We start from the raw sequence: 24,504 nt of genomic DNA, 5'->3' as shown, positions 1-24,504 counted from the left end.
CGAAGAGTACAATAACGGAGCTTCACAAGATTCTCTGAACTGCCTGCGATCGGCTGTAGCCTTAATTATGGGCCCTGAAATACGCCAACGCTTTAGAATTGGATACTAAATAAGTACTCTTGGTTCAAACGAGAAAACGAGGATATGGCTTGCGAAATAATTTCTCTAAAACTTGTCACTCTATTCTCGCTTGTAACCAGGCAACGAATGCAAAAATTTTTGCTAATCAAAGTACAAAATATCGGGAGACAACGACGATATGCATAAAAATTCCGGATGAAATCAAGATTTCCACAGTCAACAGAAAATAATCTTTTGCTTTTTATAAAATTTTGCTTTTTCATGATAAGTAGAAAACCATTTTTGTCGCAGCTACATTGGAGGCATATGTGTTAAAAACCGAAATCCTGCGTGGTTCGACAGTCATTGTTTATAAAGCCTCAAAGAGCAGTTTCTTGGTAAACTTTGTGTCAATGGAGGAAGAGTATACTGTCTAAAAGCGGTCTGGACACCCAGATTCTTTGAACGTACAGCATCCGACATTCGTCGACGTCAACCACGAAAACCTAGGACGTCAATATTTAAAGTATACGAGCGACGGCAGGATACACAGACCTTTAATAAGTTTCATAACGTACCTATTACTAGTGATGAGGAAGCATTTGCCCGAGCAATATTACAGTAATCACACATATAGTCTCGTTGATAATTCAGTTCAGTTTATTCATTGTATTAAAAAACACAAGACATGTATTGCCGTAATCGACTTAGAACATCTACATTTGTTCTTGGGGAAGAGGCGCGAAATACAATTCAATGATTAAACGAACTTACCTATTCAAAGGTCTACCAAAGGTTGACTGAAGATATACAATACACGTACCATTCATGCATCTCCTCGTCTTCTCTTTTCATTTCAATCCCGATTTGAATTTGTTATTCGTCTGTTGCGTCCTAGCCGATAACTACGGCGGCGCCCTCTCTCCGCTTTATCTTCACCAACGTGCAGTTACCATAAGAGAGCGCTTTCTTACCATAGTTCTTGGACCAATACCGACATCCAGAGTTACCATCATAACGTACAATACTTTTGTATCAATAGTTCTCATTCGCCATTTTGCCCACCGTTATTACGTCAGCCAAGTTCATGAACATATCTTCAGTCAACGGAGAGAATAATTTTATACTTTATAAAAAACAGGTAGAGACATCTAATAGAGCAAAACCTCATAAAAATCATAGTCAAATCATAGAACAATTTAATGTAGAGAACAATTAGAACAATTTAAGTCAGACCCTCCGAGACTTAGCAACAGTTTGTGACTGTGATAAGTAATAACCATCAGTTCATACAATTGTAAACGTAAGTATTGAGAACTTAAAGGATATTGTGGAAGTAAATGTTTATTAATGCCAAGTGTTATCAATAATTATTTTAAACACGCATAGTGACAGTTGGCTGGACCCAAAACTTGTAACAAACTCGTAGAAATTGGGTCAGCCGAACGAGAAGACCTGAGGAACTGATCAACAGATTTTCGAGATCGATATGTAACATAATTCTACAGTTAAGCTCAAGTTCGAACGTTTGTTAATTTTATCGTTCACTACAAATAATGAAGTGCATTTATTGAAAACGACGTACATTAATTTCAATACACCACAATATACATCAAACTATCTAAGTACAGAGTATAATTAAATTACGGAGCGAATCATACGAGGACAGAGTTAAGGATAATGAAACGAGTAAAGAGGACTATGTCAGTGTATAGAAAGTGGCTGTGGAGTACATATGAGATGGCGCTGCTATAGCAAAAGGGACACATTTAAAAAAAAGCGCCAACAATTGTTAGAGCAGGAAAGAATTAAATGAAGACAGATAGACGTCCGCTTTGTGCAGACACTTTTTTCGTCTTAATATGAACCATTGTTTGAATATGATATAATTCTGTCAGTAATATCACGAACATCCTTCCGATACGGCTGGAAACTATATTATTGATATTTTATCGCGTGGTAAATCATGTTAGCTAGTTAGCTAGCAAAGATATAGCCAGTTGAATTTGCGTGACGTCATAATATTGACATTATAGTATAACTATATCTATGCACATTGTGACGTCACGCGTCAATTTCAAACTACTGTACCCATGCTAATAAACGTTGAATTGAAAAAAGGAAAAATACATGTCAATTATTTTTCGACGTTTTATCCGTCGGTCCTAATGGAATTTTTGATTCAACTATCTGAAATAGTAGGGGAAGCTGCTGAGCTCTCTTATAGGAAAGCAGCCCTATTGAGAGAGTGGGCTGTATCATCTTAATATCAATTACAGACGATATTTTGATCTTTCAGGTTTGTGAGAAAATTTCTCGATAAGAAATTTACCGTTCTTTTCTGACGCAACGTTCAACTGTAATTTATTATGGAAACTGTTGAACGTCTTCAGTGAATAATTGACTTTATTTTAATATATGCAAAGTGAAGGGCTATGTTTGTGTGAAACTTGCAAGACATAAGAAATGTATTGGTTCGGTCGAAAATCACTTTTTCCAATTTCAACGAATCTTTACGTTTTCGAACCTTTAGAATCTGAAAAACAGGTTCTTACAGAAATGTCGGTCTGTCCGACAAACTTCCGTGATGATCTTGGAAACGGCTGGAAGAAAAATCCGAAACTTGAAGAATTTTACAGCAAGATGATGGGCATGAAAAATTTCCATCTATCGTTTAATTTGATCTTCCGGTTCTATCGGACATGAATCGATTTTCAATGTTTTACCAACAAACGCATACCTTTTCCTCTTTATTACTTTTTCTAAATGAACGTTTATGTTTTTTCGAGTTTATGTATAAATAAATTTTTTTTCATATACATTTTTGTTCGTTTCTTTCCATTTACTGATAATACTATTACATTTTCCTTGATGAAAAATTCTCATTCCCTATTTTCCTAAATTGTATTTGTAAGGTTATCTGAGTCTATGAAAGTACAAAAACTCAAAGAATTGACAAAATGAGAACCGCGTTCAAGCTGAGAATTACAGGCCGCCTCGCAGGTCGGATTTCAGGTACAGCGCAGCCTGGTTTATCGCGCACGTTAGGAAGATTGGCTTCAAAAGAAACTGACGCTTTACTAGAAAGGTGTAATTTATAGCAGCGGATTCGTTGATGAAGTCTAGCACGAAACATTCGCATTTCAAGTAACAAAAAACCTGTGCTTCAATTTTCGACGCGTTGACAAGGACAATATTTTTCCCCGTCCTAATGTGAATACTTTTTGGAAATTCAGATCGATATTTTTACGCTTTTCTCATCCTTCGAGCTTTTCTATGTCGAGTAATAGCCGCAATTTTTAATAGTAAGAGGCATTCATTTTCTCAGTAAACGAATAATTTTATGACTTAAGATATTATAGTTACAACTGGGTAATCGATAAAGAAATTAATTTATTACGGTTATTATCATTATAATTATTATATTCATAACAACATCATAATCATTTTATACGCTTCTGTTTCAACTTACAATTGGGTATAAAATTATAGCCAAAATACGTAACGCCCATGTTTCGTAAGGAGTTATAACATCGGATTCGTGTTTTCGTAATCGCAGTCGGGTGCCGCATTCCCTTCGTAACAAATTATACCTATTTAGCATTCTAGCATTCTAGCATGAACATATTGCTGCAGATAATGCAGAGCCTCGTGTGTATAATGCAACTTTTCTAACGATCAGGTGCTCAGGTGCAGGTGAGCCGCACAAGCCATTTAGAGCAGGTAGTGCGAAGTTATTGGATAAGTTTACGTGCCTTCTTGTAAGTAAGAATAATTCGGACCCACGGTGCTGGGATGCTTCGCCGGTAATACGTGCATGTATGAATTATGTCATGCAATACCTGTTTATACATTTATGATCACGGGTACTCTAGGTTGACTTTCTGTCTAGTTATTTTCATTCCTTCACACACAATTGTAATTACTCGATAAAAAATTAAAAGTACAACAAGAAAGAAAAAATGAAATTGTTACTTGTAATTGGAGGTACGTAGAGTACGAATCGCATTTGTATTTGTGATCAGAAGCAAATGAAGTACAAATTTTATTGTAGTTTGTAATTGAGGTTGGATGAAATGCAGAATATTATACTGACATGTATGTATCATTTAATGCTCGATTATCAGTAGATCTACATACATATAAGTTATGTAAATTTACTTGGTACGTTTATACTAATCCTCAGACACGTTCGCACATTTCCATATTTTTCGTAAGTAACTCTACGTAATTTTTTTTAGGTATAATGCAATGATTGATTACATTAAAAAAATGTAATTAGAATGTACAAAGGTAATGAGTGCATTTGAAAATTGTCATTGATCGGAAATTGATTAATAATCACAAACGTAATTTGTATTTTATTCCGCTCTAAATATAAAATAGCTGTGAGTGTAATTGGCATTTAATTGTTTTGTAATTACAAAATGCAAATGTAATTGGTTACTTATTTCACCCTGATAACAAACAACACGTGTTATTTGTACGGAAAACTCTAACTAATGATAAATTGTAACTAGGTGGTGCCCGATACCGATTCTGACTCTTCCGATACTTCTTGACGATACCCTGACTATTCCGAATTTCCGAAACGACCATAAAATTTGAATTTCATTGTGAAATCGACCGATTGATTCGAAATTATTCAAAAATATCGTTTGAGGCGTTTTGAATGTATATTTGAATTACGAATTTCAGGAAATCACATGCTATCTTGGGCCTCAGCTTGTTTCGTAACCATAATTGAATCATTTCCATGGAAATACAGATGCCTATACCTATAGGCGTAATAAGGTTTATGTTTGGTATTTCGTTGCTTCCTACATCTTCGTGGTCTATCCTTACGAACCGAAATGATATTATAAGTTGTTATGTAATTACTCGAACATCCAGACTTAGGCCAAGTGCGTCATTAAGTGTTGTGTAATACCTTCAGGGTAATTAATTGGAACGTAGCCATATCACCTATACCACTCTGCATCTCTATTATAACTTACGAGTAATAGATTACTATTATTCACCATTCACACTGACCTCGAGACAAAAGTTTATCCAAGCCATTTGAATTAACGACGCCAATTTAAACTTCGGAAAATGAATACGTTGAAAACTGACTGTGTTAATTCGAGTACACTGTGTGATCGAGGAGGTAAAAATAACACACACACTGACACATGCATAGTAGGATGTTGTACGTAAAAATGATTTGCGAATTTTCACTGTGGCCACCCGCTGAAAAGTTTGTTTGGGTTGAAAGAAAAATTTTCTTCAAAGATGAGCATTCTCCGTTACATCTAAGGTGGCGCTTATTCGATTTCTCACTTTTCTAGACAAAGTGAAAAATTGAATAGATGCCACCTCAAACCTAACGTGCAACGCTCGTGTCACGGTGGAAATTTGCAAATTATTTTTTCCTGAAACACCGTAACGTTACATAGATATAGAATAAACGATAAATGCGGTTGTCCATCTCGCTATATTTATCACGTGGTGCAAGCTTTTTCTATAAGTAAAAATGACATAGAAAGTCGCTCGGCTCATGACTTCCAATCATTCAACCGGTTTGTCGGAAGTTTTTTGGGTTGAAAGAAAGATTCTCTCGAAAGATTTGCTGTGTACGTTACGTTTAAGATGGCACTGATTCGATTATTCACATTTTTTAATAAATAGATCGGACATCAAATTCCGAGAGGATGAGGTTCATAATCCGTTGGTTTAACGTGGAATGCCCCATACATATACTTATATATATACTATCTCGTGTCGCACACTTGCCTGCGCGATTTTATTCTCATTGCTGGGCGGAATAAACAAATAACCACGAATACGGTGACACTGATCAATTTTATTATTTGTACCTAAAAGGTAGAAACGGAACTAAGGCACTGCGATCATTTTTCAGACTGTTTCAGGGCTTCAAAGTCCTCACTGTCTGGTAGGTACTATATAGTGTAGATACACTCTGCGGCATGCATAAATGGCAGCGTATGAATTGTGATACATACCAATAGAGAACCTCCAAAAGACCGCGGTGTATCGACTATCGATGATGGTATACTAGAATCTCGGGGACAAAATCTGGCGCTCAAAAACGTAATAAAAATAACGAGCGTCGTAATGGCGTGCTAAACTGCGTCAAAAGTTAATAGATCTAGTACAATTGTAAGAGACTGGCAACACTGCTGCTCGTAGTGCAGGGGATTCAGCTTGCTTAGTTCTGATTGGCTGACATCCATGATCACGGCCTGTAACAAACTTTTACTGACATGAACAAACTCCCTAGAATCGATCGGTTCACAAGTGACAGGTAATCATACACGGAAAAAAAAATTCAGCTCGTGGAACTAAATATTAGATAGTTACTTGTAAACAGTTCGTCGAACTAAACGTTCTGTTATTGGAAGAGCACTGCATGGTTCGTATAACTGACTGTTAGTCAGCCGTCATAGCTGTACGTTGTTCAGCTCTCTCAGCTAAACAGCTTCGTTCGAAGAGCTAGACCAGAATTTTTCGGCTCCGCTCACAGCGCTTATTATTAAATAGTACAATTATATTGCTATTAGTATTATTTTTCATCATTATTATCATTATTTATTCAGTGTCATTTACATATTTGAATGGACTATTTAAACAATTATCTATCAACTGTATTTAAATCATACTCATGAAATTTGAAGGTTATGAAATATGTCAACGTACCAGAGCACAGCGCAACTTACAGCTCTTAGAGCAAAACCATTCAGCTGTGAGAGCTGAACAACTTGCAGCTATCAGAGCTGACTAATATATAGTTGCTGTAACTGCAAGATAGACCGTAGAGTGCGTATAGTTACTGGAGCTGTAGAATACAGCTCGCCGAACAGAATTTTTTTTTCCGTGTAGAGAACCTCCAAAAGACCGCGTCGTATCGAGTATCGATGATGGTATACTAGAATCTTGAGGACAAAATCTGGCGCTCAAAAACGTAATAAAAATAACGAGCGTCGTAATGGCGTGCTAAACTGCGTCAAAAGTTAATAGATCTAGTACAATTGTAAGAGACTGGCAACACTGCTGCTCGTAGTGCACGGGATTCAGCTTGCTTAGTTCTGATTGGCTGACATCCATGATCACGGCCTGTAACAAACTTTTACTGACATGAACAAACTCCCTAGAATCGATCGGTTCACGAGTGACAGGTAATCATAACCTCTCGTCTATTCAAAAAGGTCGACCCACGACGCAGCCGCGATCCGCTAGGCATCGGTCACTTTGCCTACCATGCTAGTAACATTTTTACGAAGTTGGCTACGCATATAAACTAGACAGCCAGCATGTCTTTTCAAGGAAAGCTCGCAGTATGCGATGGTCGTTATCGAGTCTGAAATTTGGTTTGTAAAGTTAGTCTCATGAAATAGGTGAATAATCCTATTATTGAGGAATATACCGGATTATTTCATCGAAACGTTACATGGACAATTTCGCACTGGGTAAATTTGCTTGCGTTCGTGCAAACTCAAGGTAGATTATATTGAAATTTTAAGCTGAGAGCACGCGTTTACTTACCGATCGATGTTTGTCTCATGGTTCACTGTCAACTCACTCTCACTCTCTCCAACAATAAATGGATCCATAAATCATTGTGTTCTTTCAATATATCTGCAAACTCTGAAAACAACAAAAAAAACATTTGATAAACAGTAAAAATTGGGGTGCTATAAAAAGATCATGAAAATCCTAAAAATATCGAGAAGTATCAATCATGTTTACGAATTATTATATAATTCCTAATTGATCCAGGGTGCAAGTTTGCAGAATTTCAATTATCAACCGAATGCACGTTTTTACTACTTCAATGTGCTGGCCGATTTACATTCAGATAAAATTAAAAACAATATCGTATTATATCACAGCAGGTAAAGAATTTATCAATGAATAATTTCCCTACTACTTTACAATTATTGTAATTTTCGACAAAGGACAATTCAAATCGTTGTTCCTAGTGAATCTACTCCAAGAGAATCTTCTGAGCACTAATTACAACCGAGGTATTATTGATACGGTGACTAATCGTAAAACATCGTATGAGAAACAGCCGTTAAGAAAAGAAACGAAGGTTTCTCCATCTTTTTATTACAACTCCAATATTTCTTGTTTGAGCTGTATTCGCGAAAAATATCAATTTTATTGTGAAACATAATTTGATAATGATTCTTATACCGTGAATCTCTTTCGAAACAAGTCGTTCCAAGCCACGCGGTCACCACCTGCAACAACATGTGCACAACTTTGATCTGAAAACATTTTGCCGCAGTGCTCGGCTCACGATCAAGTAAAATTGGCGCATGCAGCGGCGCAGATGACCGCCTGACACGGAAAGCCGCGAGTCAAGAGGAATTCACGGTATTCTATGAATATTTCCAGAATATCTTCTCCGGCACATGAAATACTTTCAGAATTCCCAGACGTCGTTTATATCAACGCAAAAATTTTACATACAGGGTCGGCGAAACCACTAAGGTAGGTGTGGAGCACTATGCATCTCAAAATTTAGTAGATGTGGAATTCTACACCACAGATATCTGCAGTTTTAAAAAAATAAATTTTGTTTCAACAACTTGAATATCAACGATGCTGCAAGATCACTTGGACGATGTAGCTTTAATCCACATTCACCAAGATATTACTTGAGAATCAAATCTTGACCTTCTGATAAACGAATTCATCTACCTTCACAACTGTAGAAAAGCAGCTTTCGGTATATCAAAGTGAAATAAGAGTGTACTTTGTATACGAAACACTGAAAAGTTTAACGTTATTATAACGTTAATGTTATACGCTAGTGAAAATTAACCCCCCCCACAACTATACTTAGCTTCACACCTCGGAAATATACGTTTCACTGCTCCTGTTAACATAGGAAACATGTAACACACAAGAGCTATTTTAGTGGCAAGTACACATAAAATGGGAGTTTCACGAGACGAAAGTAAATGCAAAATTCATACGAGTCAAGAAGTCCCTATATATGTACACGTGACACAAATTCTATTTTCTGTGAAATTTTTTCTTGGTATTCGTGGTCAATGATAAGAAACATTCATAGATGTTGATGTTTCAGCCCTTTGGTGGAGGCCCTCCTCAGGACTATAACATTTATTGAAAACGACTTACGTTATGCATAATCCATTTGACAACAACTGCAACAAAAAATGAGTAGTTACTTTCGTCATCTCGCCCAACAATTATTAAGCAAAAATAAGCGTTAAAAATAAAATAAATATTAAGGGTTCATATACCCCTGAAACTTTTAAAAAATTGATTTTTTTACAGGCCCTTAGTCTTTATACTTTTAAGAATTTAAAAAAAAAAATAATTTTCAGAAGATTCCACTCCGTTACAAAGTTACAGCAATAAATGTGACCAGACATCGGATTGAGACGGCTACCTGACTACCCTCTCGACATCTGCGTTTCGTATTTGTTTTGTTCACAAAACCCGGATTTCTTATAAAACAAGGTCGTTTCTAGGATCATCTGTAAAGTTGAATATTTTAATATTAGTTGACTGTCGTCCTTCGAAGAGTACAGTTCGTGTGTTTTGTAAAAGTTTCAAAAATGTTGAAACGTGGTTTCGCCGATCGCAAATGATCAAGAGACCAACGTGGTATTCGTGCAAAGAAGAAGAGAGATCCTCCCACAACTGAAGCTATGGAATCTGAAACTGATTTTACAAGTGCAGCAGCGAAAAAATGACGTGGACAATCAGTGGATGTTTCCTGTGATGAAACTTTTTCTTACCGCATTATTCATTTTGCTGTGATTTTTTGGATAGCGCTGAGTGTCTCGTTTGCCGAAAATGTGGTAATGACGTAAAATTTGTTAAGAAAAGTAAACGTGCACTGGGTTTAAGCTTAATATAGTTTGTACAAAGTGTAATGAAGATGTTAAAAGCATAAATTCATCTCCACTGATCAACTCATCTTGTGGTATTATGGATCTGCCCCCTTGAGTCACCCAAAAAACTTACCATGGTATCATGTGTAATGTCGAAGAAGACACGAAGACTGTTGCTGCAGCATCAATGAAGCTCGCTACTAAAAACGAACAGTCAGAAGCTGGGAAACAAAATGATTTAGAATTGTGCAGTGATGGAATAATTGTTTCTGGCGATGGCACGTGGATAAAAAGAAGATTTTCATCTCTTTTTCTGGTGTAGCTACACTCATGGGACATTTTACTGGAAAAGTGATTGGCTTTACAGTAAAAAGTACTTACTGCAAAAAAGGTGTGGTTCATAAAAAAGATAATGGCACTGCAGAGTATAAATTATGGTTTGATGAACATCAAGCATCGTGTTCCGCAAATTATAGCGGGAGCGCAGGAAAAGTGAAGCCTGGTGATGTAGTACCGATATTGGATAACTTTTTTTTTATATCTTGATAATTATTTTATCTATAGTCTGACGAAAAATTTTTTAAAATTTTTGGTTGGACAATTTTTTATAAATTATTGAACGCAAATTTTTTTTCAATTTCATGCTAAAGTTTCGAATACTGTAATTTCTTTATTTTGAAAAGAGATTCTCTCCATCAGATGATTAATTATTACTACATTATTTTCACAAGATTCTTTTTTATTTTTACAGATTGGATCATTTTTGGTGTAGTTATTATGTTGACAAGGAGGTGTTATGGTTCCCATCAGTAGTCCGTTTACAGCCATAAAAAATAAAGTTAGTAAAAAAAAAAAAAAAAAAAAAATTCATCGCATAACCTTGATAATAATTTTTCAAATTTACTCGGTCTTCAGCGCGCGCAGGAGTATGTGAGCCCTTAAAACCAACGGTATACTCACTAATTTGACATAAATGGAGCACTTAAGGTCAATTGCTGAACCTAATAATACATTTTATATGTAAACATCCCCAACGTTTATTACGCACATCGTATTCTGCGTGAAAGTCTAAGTCGTCGTCTGTAAGTCAATTAGAACTATCAATCTCTCCGTCTTTCAACTTTATCCTCTAAACAATTACGAGAAAGCCTTATCATTAACAAACAGAATACTATTCATTCATCCGGCTCTTTGGAGACATTATTTTTCTAATGAATCAACCGAAAACTCTGATGGATGTGTAAACACAATGTGCCCGATATACTTTGGAGAACGTGCCGAGAAGGAACCACCAAACACAGACAATGAGTAAAAAGACTAGACGGTATTTTTCTGTGCTACCTTCTGTCAAAAATTTCATCATTAGTGCTCAAAAGTCGACTTCGAAGCAATAGTGGTCATAAAAACTACAAAGAATTCGAGTTGTTTACGGACGTAGCATAGAAATTAGTTTTACCCAACACCCGCTTGCGTGCGTGCGTGAAGGACTTCATTTCCAAACAGTGCTGTAAAACAATATTGGCGCATGCGCACAATTGAAATACACACACTAGGGATTTTTTGGCGCATGCGCGTTTCCGAATAACTCAATTTCATGCGTCATGTTAACTCACCGTAATTTTACGTGTTGTCAGTGGCGATTTCGGTGGTTCTCAAATCAACTTTTCCTTCGCAAGTGTCGGAAAAAATGGTGTTCATTACGCATGCGGACGGGTAATATCTGACTCGTGTCATTACAGCTCTCGCTTTGGCTCATGCTGCGGCCAGACTAGTACAAATGTTACATTTGTGTGACAACAGCATTGTCCTCTCTCCCTTGTGCAGCCAACTTCCCACTTGTATTCGTGTGAAGACAGCACTCGCCTTTGCGGCTCACTCTGCAAACTTCACACTCATTGGCAATCGCCTGTGATAATTTGAATTCCACAATGAGAAGAGATTTCATTTTCTCCCAATTATTGTTCTTTCTATTCGAGAATCAATCGGAAATGGGAGAATTTCAAGCTCGTTCATGCACGGAATTCTTGCGTTGGTATTGAGATTGAAATTTTAGACACATTATTTTTAAACGATTTGGGACAAGTTTGGCGTACGTTACGATACATAAATTTCCAGACTCAAATTAAGGGCCACCCTAATATATGTATACGTGTACGTAATATCGATTTTCGAATTTTCTGAATACATTTTATATCCTTTGAATGTTCATATCGACGTCGCTATTTTCATTTAATTTTGAAAACTCCAGGGTATACTTCAAAATATCCACTACGTGACACAAAAATATAAAGACAGATTATTTTCGTACCATTCGCGTAGACAGGACTTACAATGTCGAAAAAAATGTGTTTTATTAGTTGGTAGTTGTAAAAGATCCACTTCAAAATGAATTTCATGTTTGAAAAGATTTGACTATTTTATAGAAAAACCACATCAAGTCACATTTTTTTCCAACACCGAGAAGTCCCAAGAATTCAAGGGATTTAATAAAATTAATTGCCGTGTTTCTCGTAAGCGGTAAGGCTCAGTTGCCTAAGAATTGAAGGATTCTTATGCCTTACTCTGCACTATAACAAATATCCACATTGCAGCCAGATCAAAATGTTTACCTCAAAAGACTGGCTGAAAGTTCGCGAGTCAGTCTTTATAATACGGCATTACTCTTGCACTTGTCTTGTCATGTAAGAAACATGTATTTTACGACATATGTACTGTTTACATAACAGTATACGATTACTGTCTCTTTTTTACGGCGCGTGCATTCTTTAGGCCAAGTTGGGCATAATTCATACGCACAATGATATCTTGGTTGCTGTACACGCAAGTTACGACCTATGGAAGTAATGTACTAATTACGTGTGTCAGGATGTGCTTTTTGGACATGAATTGTTATTTGTCCGTCACAATTAACAAAAAAAAAAAAAAAAAACTTACCGTCGGTAGTAAATGGGAGAAAAGTTCCTTTACATACATTATGTAGTACAGTAGCGATCAACGATATTTTGACAATACGAAATTCGTTATTATTTTGATCCACATTTCTCATTTTTCTTAATCTTACCTTGATTTTCTAGCGAACGAGAGTTAATTTTTCAAAATTATGCGCTGCATCGAATTTCTTTTAATGAAATAACATTGATTTTTGTATTTTCATATTCGTTTGAAATTAAATCAATTATTATCCTTGTCAAAATACTTTAGAGCATTGTTGCAGGTTGGCAATGATCGTTTGCGTTAATTTCAAGTTTCGTATATTTTATTAAATTATCTCAAACGTTTTAAGAACTAGTTCAATACAATCTAAGATTATGAATTTTCTAAATTTTCAACATACCTGACCCAACACTGTAGCAATATAAGGATGCAGGTGTTCCGGGGGTGTGTTTGCAGTTAAAATATGAAACATAACTATTAATAATAACCCCAGAGGCCTGGTGACCCAATTTAATAAACCTGGAGCAAATACGGGGCACACGATGAAACGTGTGTTCACTCATCGATTGCACGTAATCGCAGTTGCAAAGATATCGAAAGTTGATAAGTTATTGATATCATTGTAGGAAATATTCGATGAAATTACTCATACTTTCCATAATGTAACTAATAATCTATGACCTACGCGTAGAGAGGTATAAGAAGCAAAATAAGCAGTGGGTGGAAAAAAAACCAACAGGTCAAGTCGGAAGAATCCGCAGGGATATGAAAATATCGTTGCTAGGAAATTCGGTGCGCCAGAAAATTCATTCGCACGACCTTGGCCTAAATTGTTAATAGGGAATTAGGTAAATCGGAGGGGTTGAAGGATGCCGGTATTGATGCAGGCTGCTCTGGCTGACAGGGGACCCCGGAGCAAAGGGCTACCTGCAGCCCAGACTTGGCTCCAGCCTATACCCTGGCCAACTGCGCGCGCAATTTTCAAAGGAGTGGGAGAAAGCCTCGTCCTGTTTACAGGATAACAGGATCCCCGCTCAGTATTGCGATATTCTCGGCGACGCAAACTACGTCTACGATAAACAGACGACGTAATGTGCTCCTAGTGTACGAATTACTTGTCCGGCAACAGGTGAGGAATTGGCCCAACAATTTTCAATACCGTTTGCAAATTCACCCTCACTTTTGTCGCGTCGATTCGATGCAACACGTACATATCGACGCGTCGACACATCGATGTACTTCTATATACCTATATATTTAATGTTCGTACATACGTATATATAGGTGTATCTATTTTTATTATCCATAGTATTTAGTGTCGTATCATGACGCGTTGCGTGTATCATAATTGCGGGTATTGCAAGACAAGTACAATGATACCGAATGCATGGAGAAAAATTTCATTTTTTATAGTTACCGGAAAATTCTATTGAAATCGGTATCGTTGCAATAATAAAATTGCTACATGCTACTATTTGGTGTGATTACACAGCCGTCATTGTTACTATATTTTCTGGTTATTGCAGAATTTAATCAGTCTGTTTAGTGGATAAAATTTTTTCAAACCGATAATACCTTACCATCAATTCATTGCCATTCCAATATTAAAATATCGCAATTATGGTACAATAAAATATATTAAAAGTTCAGATGATGATTAAAAAACTCGTTTCAATTTTCTGACCAGTTCGATATTTCGTCGGTTATGGCGAGAAATCAAATAAAATTATTCACAGACTGCATAATACCCACAACTAGAAATTTATCTCGCTGTACATATTATGCGAACGTTTTGCACGTATGAACAACCAATAAGTAAGATCTTTCAAATTCACGGAAAAATTATCGACCATGTGCCGGAGTTAGGGTGAAGAAGGAGAAACGGCGCAATATGGAGAGCTATTAACATTTAATTATTAATTTGTAATATTACATATACCATATATTATGTGTAACAAGGGGATCTTTTATGCCTCGTTTTATCATATAAATAGCTGTTTGACGATGATAGCTAACATAATTAACTAAAATTACACTTCGCACACTGTCCGCTGAAGGGTCCTGACGTTGAAATAATAGTCGAGTATTTTCGGCCGGAGTATATAATATAATTTGAAATGAGAGAAAATTAAAACGTAATGTCACCCGGTAATGGATGTTATTATACCACAGGTTTCCTAATTTACTTTGCACAATATTATACATATATATATATATGTATATATGCATGCCAGATACTTGGACAACTATTGTGCCTCTGAATTGTCCGAGTGCTGTTTTATACGTCCCACGCATCGTATTCGCAGAACGTTCCATGCATATATTATGAAGGACGTTATTTTCTACGAATCCGGGAATGCAAAAATTCACCGATACGTCCGACACCATTTTTCACACGCATGTGAGGCGTATTGATTATAGAAGAAAATTCCTTCGAGGGAATTTCGAGTCGCAAAATCTGTAATCCCAGTTATCAGAGACGTTCTTTCGATTGGTTGAATATTTTCTCTTCTAAATTTTACGTAATTCCGGTATATACGTGCCGCTCCGTACGATCTAATTTATAATTCCAATAATTTATTGATTACTATAATCTATCGAAAAAGATCCTGAGATTGTGAGATTATTAAATATTGCATTCGTCCGTATCAGACCTCAGTAACGATCAGTCGATTCAGAATTCACCCTTCGTTGCGTATGGTTTGTTTTCTCGCATCGTCGTTTCAACTCAATCAGTCTTTTTGTAAACACCCTCCAACTTTTCCGTATTACAAGCAAGGATCAGAATACGTATTTTCAACGGGTTCTTCCGATTCTAATTCATTTGTTCACAAGCAATTGGGATTTTTGAAGTTAGTCCGGATGAATAGATTAATTATACCGACCTGATGTATGTATAATGTATCCTGTTTAATTCCGGAATAGAGAATATTTTCGTTAATCCATCAGTTTGAGAAAAGGGAAAACGTAGGAATTCAAGAAGCTACTTCTCGGATTTTGCAATCTATCGTCTCTGACGTTCAGGTGATCCGCCCATTAATGTCACATTCCTAATTCAATGGACTTTATGTAATTTCGGCAAGTTAACACGATGTCGAGAATATCAAAGTGAGAAACAGTTAATCTGGCCGAGGAAAAATTTTAATTAAAATAGTTACGGTGGCAAAAAGTAATTTCATTGACGAAGGTTGCAGATGTTGAGAACTTTAAGATAGAATTTTCGCGATACGAGAGTTTGACGTTGTTACTGAAAAAGACACCGAAATGTAGATATTTGAAAGAAAATATGAAGTTGAAGTTGGTAACGTTACTATAACGATGCATGTTTCGGAAAAATAGTTAATTCGCACCTTTAGGATTGTCCGAAATTTAGTTAGCCACGATAAACGGAACATACTCATATTTTATAAATTCGACAATGATGATAACTTCAGCCTCTTGAAAAAATCAAGTTTTCTACGTAGAATTTCAGAGCTGCCATGACGAATAATTTTTAATATTTTGATTAATCACGTAAATAGAACCGCGAATAATTTTTCGTCTAATAAAGCGTTTTGATTTTCAAACATTTAGTCAAAAAAGTGAAAGCAGCAAGTATCGAGAAATTCTTTCCAATGCATTTATGCATTATATCCAATTGTACGAAAATGCGGATCAATAAAATGCAATATATTTTTGATTTCGTTCTGCATAGATGTAGAAATTTCATCCAGGTTCAAAGTCAGCGGCGTATGAATTGAAATGTAACTTCTGCACACCAGTACCATCTGACGAGTCAAGGAAATACAAATAAATTGAAAACATGAATAAAAAATTTATAGTTTCTCGACAATTTATGCATGAAACGTCAAACTGATTGTCCTGAAAAATTGAAATGGTTGGCAGAAATTGCGCCGTAACCGGATCTTAACTAAAAACCACCTTTATTGCGCTGTAACATTCTCAAACAAGTTTCTCGTCGTGAAATTATCATAGAATTTAAAATGACTGTACATTTAGTATGTTTTATCGATTTTCACACGTCTTTCAATTATAACTCACAGAGTCTAGTCCCGAAATGAATAATTATAGTTCTGACAAAAGCTGCGTTTCAGAATAGAATGCGTACACCAAATCTCATTAAGATGGTACACATGGTTACGTAGTTGTCGTGTCAAAAGTGTTGATGGACGTTGTTTCGGGCAAAATGAATAAAAAGCTTAGCAATGGCAGATCACTTTTTAAACTCCAGGGCCTAAAGTGAAGATTAACACCAATATGTTTCAGTTGCAAAAACTTTAGTTATTTGCGAACCTTGCCACATCAATAGCAGCTGCTCCAAGCAAAGTTCAAAATCAAACACGATAAGGTCACGATCGCTGTTCGGAAGGTTAGTTGGCCAAAAATCGATACTCATCAACTTTATTACATGAAAGTCGTACATCGAGTATTTTTCACATCGCTTATTCGCAAGCTACGAATGAGATCTATTTGAAAATGCAGAAAATTTTAAAAAGTGTCCGAATCTCTTGAAAATGATTACAAACCAGTAAACTCTCTTCATTTCATTTTCCAACAGCTCATTTCATTCGGAAAACTATTTTATACAAACTCACGGAAATAGTTTGTTTTTGTCGTATTGACATGGTTAAATATTTAAGTTTCCAATATCCCATCGACAGAAGTCATGATCAACAAGTGGCAATGTTGGATTGACCAGTGGAAAAGGGAATATTCGTTTCAATGTCTTTGTCAGAAATAGTCTTCTGAATAAAATGAGCCATCGTAGAGTGGAGTTGAATGAATGTGCTGAATCCTTCAACACTTTTGGAGCGATTTGAAACGAATCATCGATATCGAAGCTTCGGTTTAAAATTTCAGTATATTCTATTTGTGTATTTTTGAACTGATATTTATAGCTTACGAATGTAATAATTAGATAAATACTCAATTTACGACCATCTCGTGATAAAATGAATAAAGAGTATTGATTTTTCTTTGTAGTTTTATAATTTTTCGCTCTGCACCGTACAAGGTATACTCTACCCCAACATTGATTTTTTTCGGAATCGGAGGTAAGGCACAAGATATAAGGCGAGCAAATTGTTAAAATAAACACCACAGGGCTTGGCTTGGCTAAATTAAAATTTATTTGACATACGTAAGAGCCGTCTAAAACCCATTTCTTCCGGCGTAAAAGGCAAAGTACGACAGCGCGCTGATCCCTGGGGGTTTTACCACGGCGATACATTGGTCTTGTTTTTCTAGTTGTTAGAACCGATTGGATTTGCGATAAGCCTTAAAATTTTAGTCCGACTTCGGCTAGAGGAAAACGAAATATACCATGGCGAAAAAGCAAAAAGTAATGAAAAAAGGGAAAGAAGAAATCAGGTGCGCCAAGGTCTCGATTGTGCTACACACACATGATGCGAACAAATCTACTCTCGACGAATGTAATACGTCAATGTCAAGTTCGCTTTTCATGTGATTTTTAAAACATCTTCTTAAGGGGAATCAATTCCGAAAGCATTGAAGTATAAAGTATTCCACCCGATATTCCTGCAATATCTTTGTACTGGGTGTACTATAAATCATGTATACACCAAAAAAAAATGTTTAGTTGCGTATGATCCGCAAATATGTTCATTTTTTTGCCATAACCGAAAAGTACAGTTTTGAAAACAAAAGGAAAATGAGTTTTGTAAGTGTAACCAAAAAATGTAGCATTTTTCTTAACTATCATCATTTAGGGTGTACTATAAATCATGTATTCACCAAAAAAAAAATGTTTAGTTGCGTATGATCCGCAAATATGTTCATTTTTTTGCCATAATCGAAAAGTACAGTTTTGAGAGCAAAAGAAAAATGAGTTTTGTAAGTGTAACCAAAAAATGTAGCATTTTTCTTAATTATCATCATTTAGGTACTATATTTTATTGTCATTATTGCGATTACTTCACGTTGATGCAGCAATAAATTGATGTTATGGCATTATTGAATTAAACAAGCGGCTTTAGGTTGGCTATGAGCCAACCCTCGAAGTTCTCGTTCTCACGCTGCAGGTTATAAGTTCATAGAGAAAAAAAAGAATATAATATCCAATTCGAATGTCAAGAAACAAATTCAGATTCGTGCTCAACGATTTTGAAACCCGCGGATACCATTTTACATGAAAATGTGACAATTTTTTAAATTTCGACCCGCTACAATGGATTCAGCATTACAAATTTTGGAAGCCTGACCTCGGATTCATTATCGGTGACCCAAAAAACCTTTACCTGCCAATTTCTACCAAAATCGGAATATTTTTAAACTTTTTTTCCACCATATTAGATTCGCCATTTTGGATTTCGAAATATGACTTCAGATTCGTGATCAGCGACCCAAAAAATCTCGCGATACTAATTTTCATTCCAATCCGTTGTTCCATTCTCAAGATATCATTTTTATTTGATTTTTCGAACTTTTGTTATTCAAATGATTGAAAAAGTATTGAACCGATCAAAGTTAAAATCTAATTAGTTCTAAGTTTGGAATAGCCGCGTTGACTGAGACTAAAATCATTGAAATCCGACAACTCGTTCTCGAGATATCGTCGGACAAACAAATATAAATAATTATACATACATAAATAATTATATACTTATACACATCCGTACACACATGTACACACACAGACGTCCATCTGAGAATGTCCGGAGATGATTCTTCAGATCTTGAAACGTCGAGATCTAGTGAAGACTCAACTTTTCATTTTTAAGGTGATTACGATAACTTCCTTTTTTTCTCTGAAAATCGAAAAATGGCAAGTTAAAAATGTTGCTAACCAAACAAACAGATTTAATGTTGTAAGAAATGAAATTTCACTACTGTACAAATTGACGACGCTGCGTTGCAACGAAGCTGATTACCCATTTGGCGAACACATTTTTTTCTTACCTCTAATTTGCTTGAAATTTTAAAATTACCGTTTTTTGAGGTTGCTGATTAAGAATTTGAATCTAGAATTTGAGTTTTAAAACTAACGGCATTAAATACGGCGGTCAGATAACATGATTTTCATGAAAATTTTTCATACGCAGAGATTTTTGAAAACACTGATTTTGTGTCTGTTAATGTCACTTATAATTTCAGATGTTTGGATTAAGTTAAAGATGCGCAATTTAAACATGTTGGATCGCAAACAGGTCTTATTGATTCTCACTCACGGATGACAGCACCAGTTACGAACAACAACTTGGTAATCAATAGATATCCATAGCCGCTCTCTCTCACACTGTCGTTCAACCATTAGCCACGGCTGCCAACCCAACTTCGAAATTAAAAAAAAAATTGATGTAGCAGATTCAAAGAGACGGCCATTCTGTACTGCTGAATTTTTACTTCAGATGCGTGATTATTGAGCTCGGAAAGCCGACTCAAATAACTATTCTTACATATATTTTGGCACATATTTATCCGCCATATTGGATCCGACATTTTGAACTATCAAATGACACTATTGGTTGTGTTCAAATTTGAAATTGACATCCTCAGGAATCACAAGGTGAATATCAGATTTTTTGCATCGTATCGGGACCGTGTGTCGTGACTTTTACCCCAACTGATGAGAAAAATGTGAACTTAGTTAGAGGATTTATTAAATTTCTATAAATCAAAGATCGCAATTTCATCATCGAAAGAAATTTGTTGCATCCGTGGATGCACAAGTACATCACGTCAGAAACGTGGATTCGATTCGTTAGTGAAATTTTGTAAATTTCCAGAGACCACTTTTGGTTCCGCATGGAAAATTGATAAACGTATAAAATGAATGAATGCAGCAAAAAATGATGTGCAAGTACTGTGTTATTATTAAAATAGAAAGAATTTATCCACATGTATAATAAAATTACAAATATTTCAATTTGTAAAGCCTGTTATATTGTAATAAATATTATAAATAATCTTTATATTTATCTGACACTAAAAGCAATTAAAAATTCGGAAAACTGCGTTCCAAATAAGGGTAAAAAATTTGTAGGTACTCATTTTATAAATAACGAAAAATCGGAGTATCCATTACATCCATCTTATATTCCCTTGATTTTTCCTGGAAATGAAAATATTAAAAAATCAATCCAATCTTTACGACAGAAAAAAAGATAAATGTAAAGGTTATTTATAATTTTTATTACAATATAAGAGGCCTTACATATTGGAATATTTGTAGTTTTATCATAGATGTGACAAATTCTTTCTATATTAACATTAATATAATACTTACACAAAATTTTTTGCTGCATCTATCCACTTTGTACATTTTTCAGTTTTCCATGCGGAACAAAAATTTATAAAATTTCAATAAATCCTCCCACTAAATCCACATTTTTGTCACCAGTTGGCGTACAAGTCGTTATGCAAGGTCTCTATAGCTTCCTAAATTTACTGTACAAAGATAGAGAAATTTCACTCACTACCCTCATTTTCTATGCACAACGCTGCTACGGATTGACTATCAGTGATATACGGGACACTTTTTACACTCTGGTAGATGTATATGTATAGTGTATACAGTATCAGCACCCCAAACTTCAATTCCTTCGGAATGAAGTTACCTTTTCATTTACCGCGCTTGACGCACAAAAAACAATTATTACGTTACGTTTAGCCTGAAAAAACGTTTAAAGTTACTTTCATACCTCGCTTCAAACTGATTGTATCCCTAACACCTTATACCTATAAATACTAAAACTTTTCGGTAAGCATCTGTGACGTAAACTCGAAGTTGAACGATCGATTTACTAAAGTGATACTATAGCATTGAAACATATCGTTGTGATGCAAAAATATCGAACAATTTCCAATAAAACGTATAGAAATGCCATCAATAAAAAAAAATTATCCGCCAAAATTAAACAGTTCTTAGTTTCGTTGTTGCAGATGATTTTGCAACTAATTTCTTCCCCTAAAATTGTATACCTCATAATTTCAGTCTATCCAGTGAGATTTGTTATACATTCATAATCAACCGAAATTTTTATTCTTTGACAGAAAACCGAGAAACTGGTATTGGATGGGAGCACGTACCATGTTTTCAAAGTTTAAAAGTAGCAGTGCACCAAATGCTCTCGAATCAAATCCAATATGGCACTATTTTGAAGTCGGAAAACAATCGGCGACTGCTGGTCCGGAACAAGTTTGGCGGATCCTCGACGCGTATCGCAAGAGCGATGGAAAGGTATGAAAAATACATCAATAAATCGTTGCTCGGCCACTGTCGATCATTTGGGAAGGTGTTCGAGTGCCGCTCGCACCGATTCAGCCCAATTTTCCCACCGTTTTATAGAGTCTGGATCGAGAGGAAAATGTGCCTCGGAAATTGAGGGCGACCGACTGTTCGTATCATAAAATTAATTCAGGAAACCCAGGAGTCCAGAAGTACAATTATGAAACTCGTATTGGTTTTATATAAATTATGCATTGAGATATTTTCAACGTTCATTTCACACGTCATATTGATGTTAATTTCTTGAAATTTCGAGAAACAGTTATTTTTTTTAGGAATGTACCAATTTTGAAACATTTAGAAGCTTACAGGTTTTCTCTGCGATCCTCCAAACCTGATCAATTTTCTGGTATTTTATTTAACCTTCCTTAAATATCATACTTGGAATAGGTAATAATAATAATAACAATCGTATTAAGCTAATTTACAAAGCATTGATTGACCTCACGACTATTTGTACTGTTTGATGGAAACTAAATATCATTATAGTAATTGGAACTTTAGAAATTTATCCGTTTTAACACATCGACCTAATTTTAAAACGTGTTTTCGTTACAAAAGCACAATGTTGGATTTGTGATAAGTTTGAGGAGGTTTACTTTCGTTAGGAACTCATTGTGGAAATGAATTTTCCGAAAAATCGCAAAAACCGTTGCGATTTATGTACTGTTTTTAATAGTGGTTTTTGCAAAAATCAGTTCAAACAAGCAAATTATAGTATCTACTGATAATGTAAATTGATCTAGTCAACTATTTGGAAATCAGAAATGTGTGACAGGAAAACGTATTTAGTGAGTTCGAGTTGGTGATAACGTCCAGGAGTGTTTTTTCTTGCAAAGAAGCGGCCAGTTTTAATAATTTCAACCAGTAACAGTTTGAATTCCGTTGAAACATATTTAGGTTACAATAACATCTCTAAATTTTCGAATATATTTTTCAAATTTTTGCTTTGGTAAATCACGTTTGAGTTGCAACTGTTCAAAGCTTCTTAAGGTCTCATTAACTTGAAATTTTTTTAGGAACTCGACAAAATTTTATCTTTCGTAGAGATCATTTAACAATCAGTCTCATGATAAAGCGATTTGGTTTCTATTTATTTGAATACTGAATAAGTTCTGAATCGGTTAAAATCAATGCTTACGGTTGTATATTTTCAAAAAAAAATCTTACACGAATTTCATTCAGAACGAGAAGTTAATTGGTTCTTGCTGTTTTCTTATTACATCTCTGAAAGGTTTCAATCTAAAAAACAATTAACACGTTATTTAATTTGATAAGTGATTATTTGTAATGGAAAAGTCATTTGATAATAAAAAAAAATGAGTAATTGGGGGTCTTAGAGATTTTGCTAAGTTTTGACAAAATTAAGAATGGTAAGGGTTAAATAGGTTGATTTATATATGTAAATATAATACAATTTTTGTAAATATATTTAAAATCTTGAAGAGTATGTGCTAAGACTTTTTTAGAATAAAATGTTTTGGAATTATATTTGGCATATTATGTTACACAATTAGTTGATAATTGATGGTCAATTTTGCTAGATTTTTTTTCCAAAATCTGCTTACAATTACACATTAATTGCATGTGGAATATGTTGAGTTGCTGCTGATGCGTTTTTTATTATTAGACGCGCTTATTGCGATTGTTAAATACATTAAAAGAAAGTTGTAGTTGAAGGGTGGTACGGAAAAACAGTGCAAGTGCCAGAATATCGAAAATAGGTCTTTTTTCTTGAAAGGTTAAAAATAATCCATACCCGTCCTGCCAATACAGTGTGGCTGACAAACATTCATCCTTGAGATTATAAAAAATTGGCACGGCAAAACGGTGTAAGTGTTATTATTATTATTTTGCAGGAGATCAAAAAACTGTCACAAAACTTGATTGACTAATTTAAAACAAAAATCTAGAATTACTTTTCAAAGTGTTTCGAGTTTTCAACTGTTCACTTTTCAACAAAAATGAGTTTTTTGGCTGTAACCAAAAGACTATTCTTTTTGATTACGGTTACTCGTACTATATATGTCTTTGTGACTAGTAATGCTGGTGCAACAGTAAATTGACTTTCAGGCCACGTTTAACTGGAAAAATATTTTAGCTAATCAAACAAACAGAATCAGTTCTGCTACAAGCAGAAAATGTAGTGTCGACAACTATAATCACTATGAATAATCACTCCTCATATCGCATTTTTCCTGAAATTCCAGGAATATTTAAAACTTTATTGTAGCGATAGCAATTTTGCTAGACTTTTCTAGTTACTATAAAGAATGAAGTATTTCAAATTTTTTTTTTGACATTCAACGTACATAACTCAATCATTAGTGCTGTTTCGACGTATGCAAATGCCGTAATCATTCGACCGAGTTTTTGCGATTCAAAATT

General features: G+C 35.2%; 1 protein-coding gene across 1 annotated transcript in view; it reads left to right on the top strand.

Annotated features, from left to right (window-relative positions):
• Nucleotides 1-13,922: 13,922 nt before the first annotated feature.
• Nucleotides 13,923-24,504, top strand: part of LOC124299710 (SCY1-like protein 2) — a 46,162-nt gene continuing 35,580 nt past the window's right edge. Inside the window, exons 1-2 of the mRNA XM_046753010.1 lie at nt 13,923-13,998; nt 21,882-22,068. Coding sequence (XP_046608966.1) covers nt 21,904-22,068 — 165 coding nt within the window. The 5' untranslated portion in view covers nt 13,923-13,998; nt 21,882-21,903. The remainder of the gene's footprint in view (nt 13,999-21,881; nt 22,069-24,504) is intronic.

This window comes from Neodiprion virginianus, chromosome 3 (assembly GCF_021901495.1).
Source record: "Neodiprion virginianus isolate iyNeoVirg1 chromosome 3, iyNeoVirg1.1, whole genome shotgun sequence".
NCBI classification, from domain to species: Eukaryota; Metazoa; Arthropoda; class Insecta; order Hymenoptera; family Diprionidae; genus Neodiprion; species Neodiprion virginianus.
Note: the sequence above shows the minus strand (reverse complement) of the source record. Positions and strands in the feature narration are given on the sequence as shown.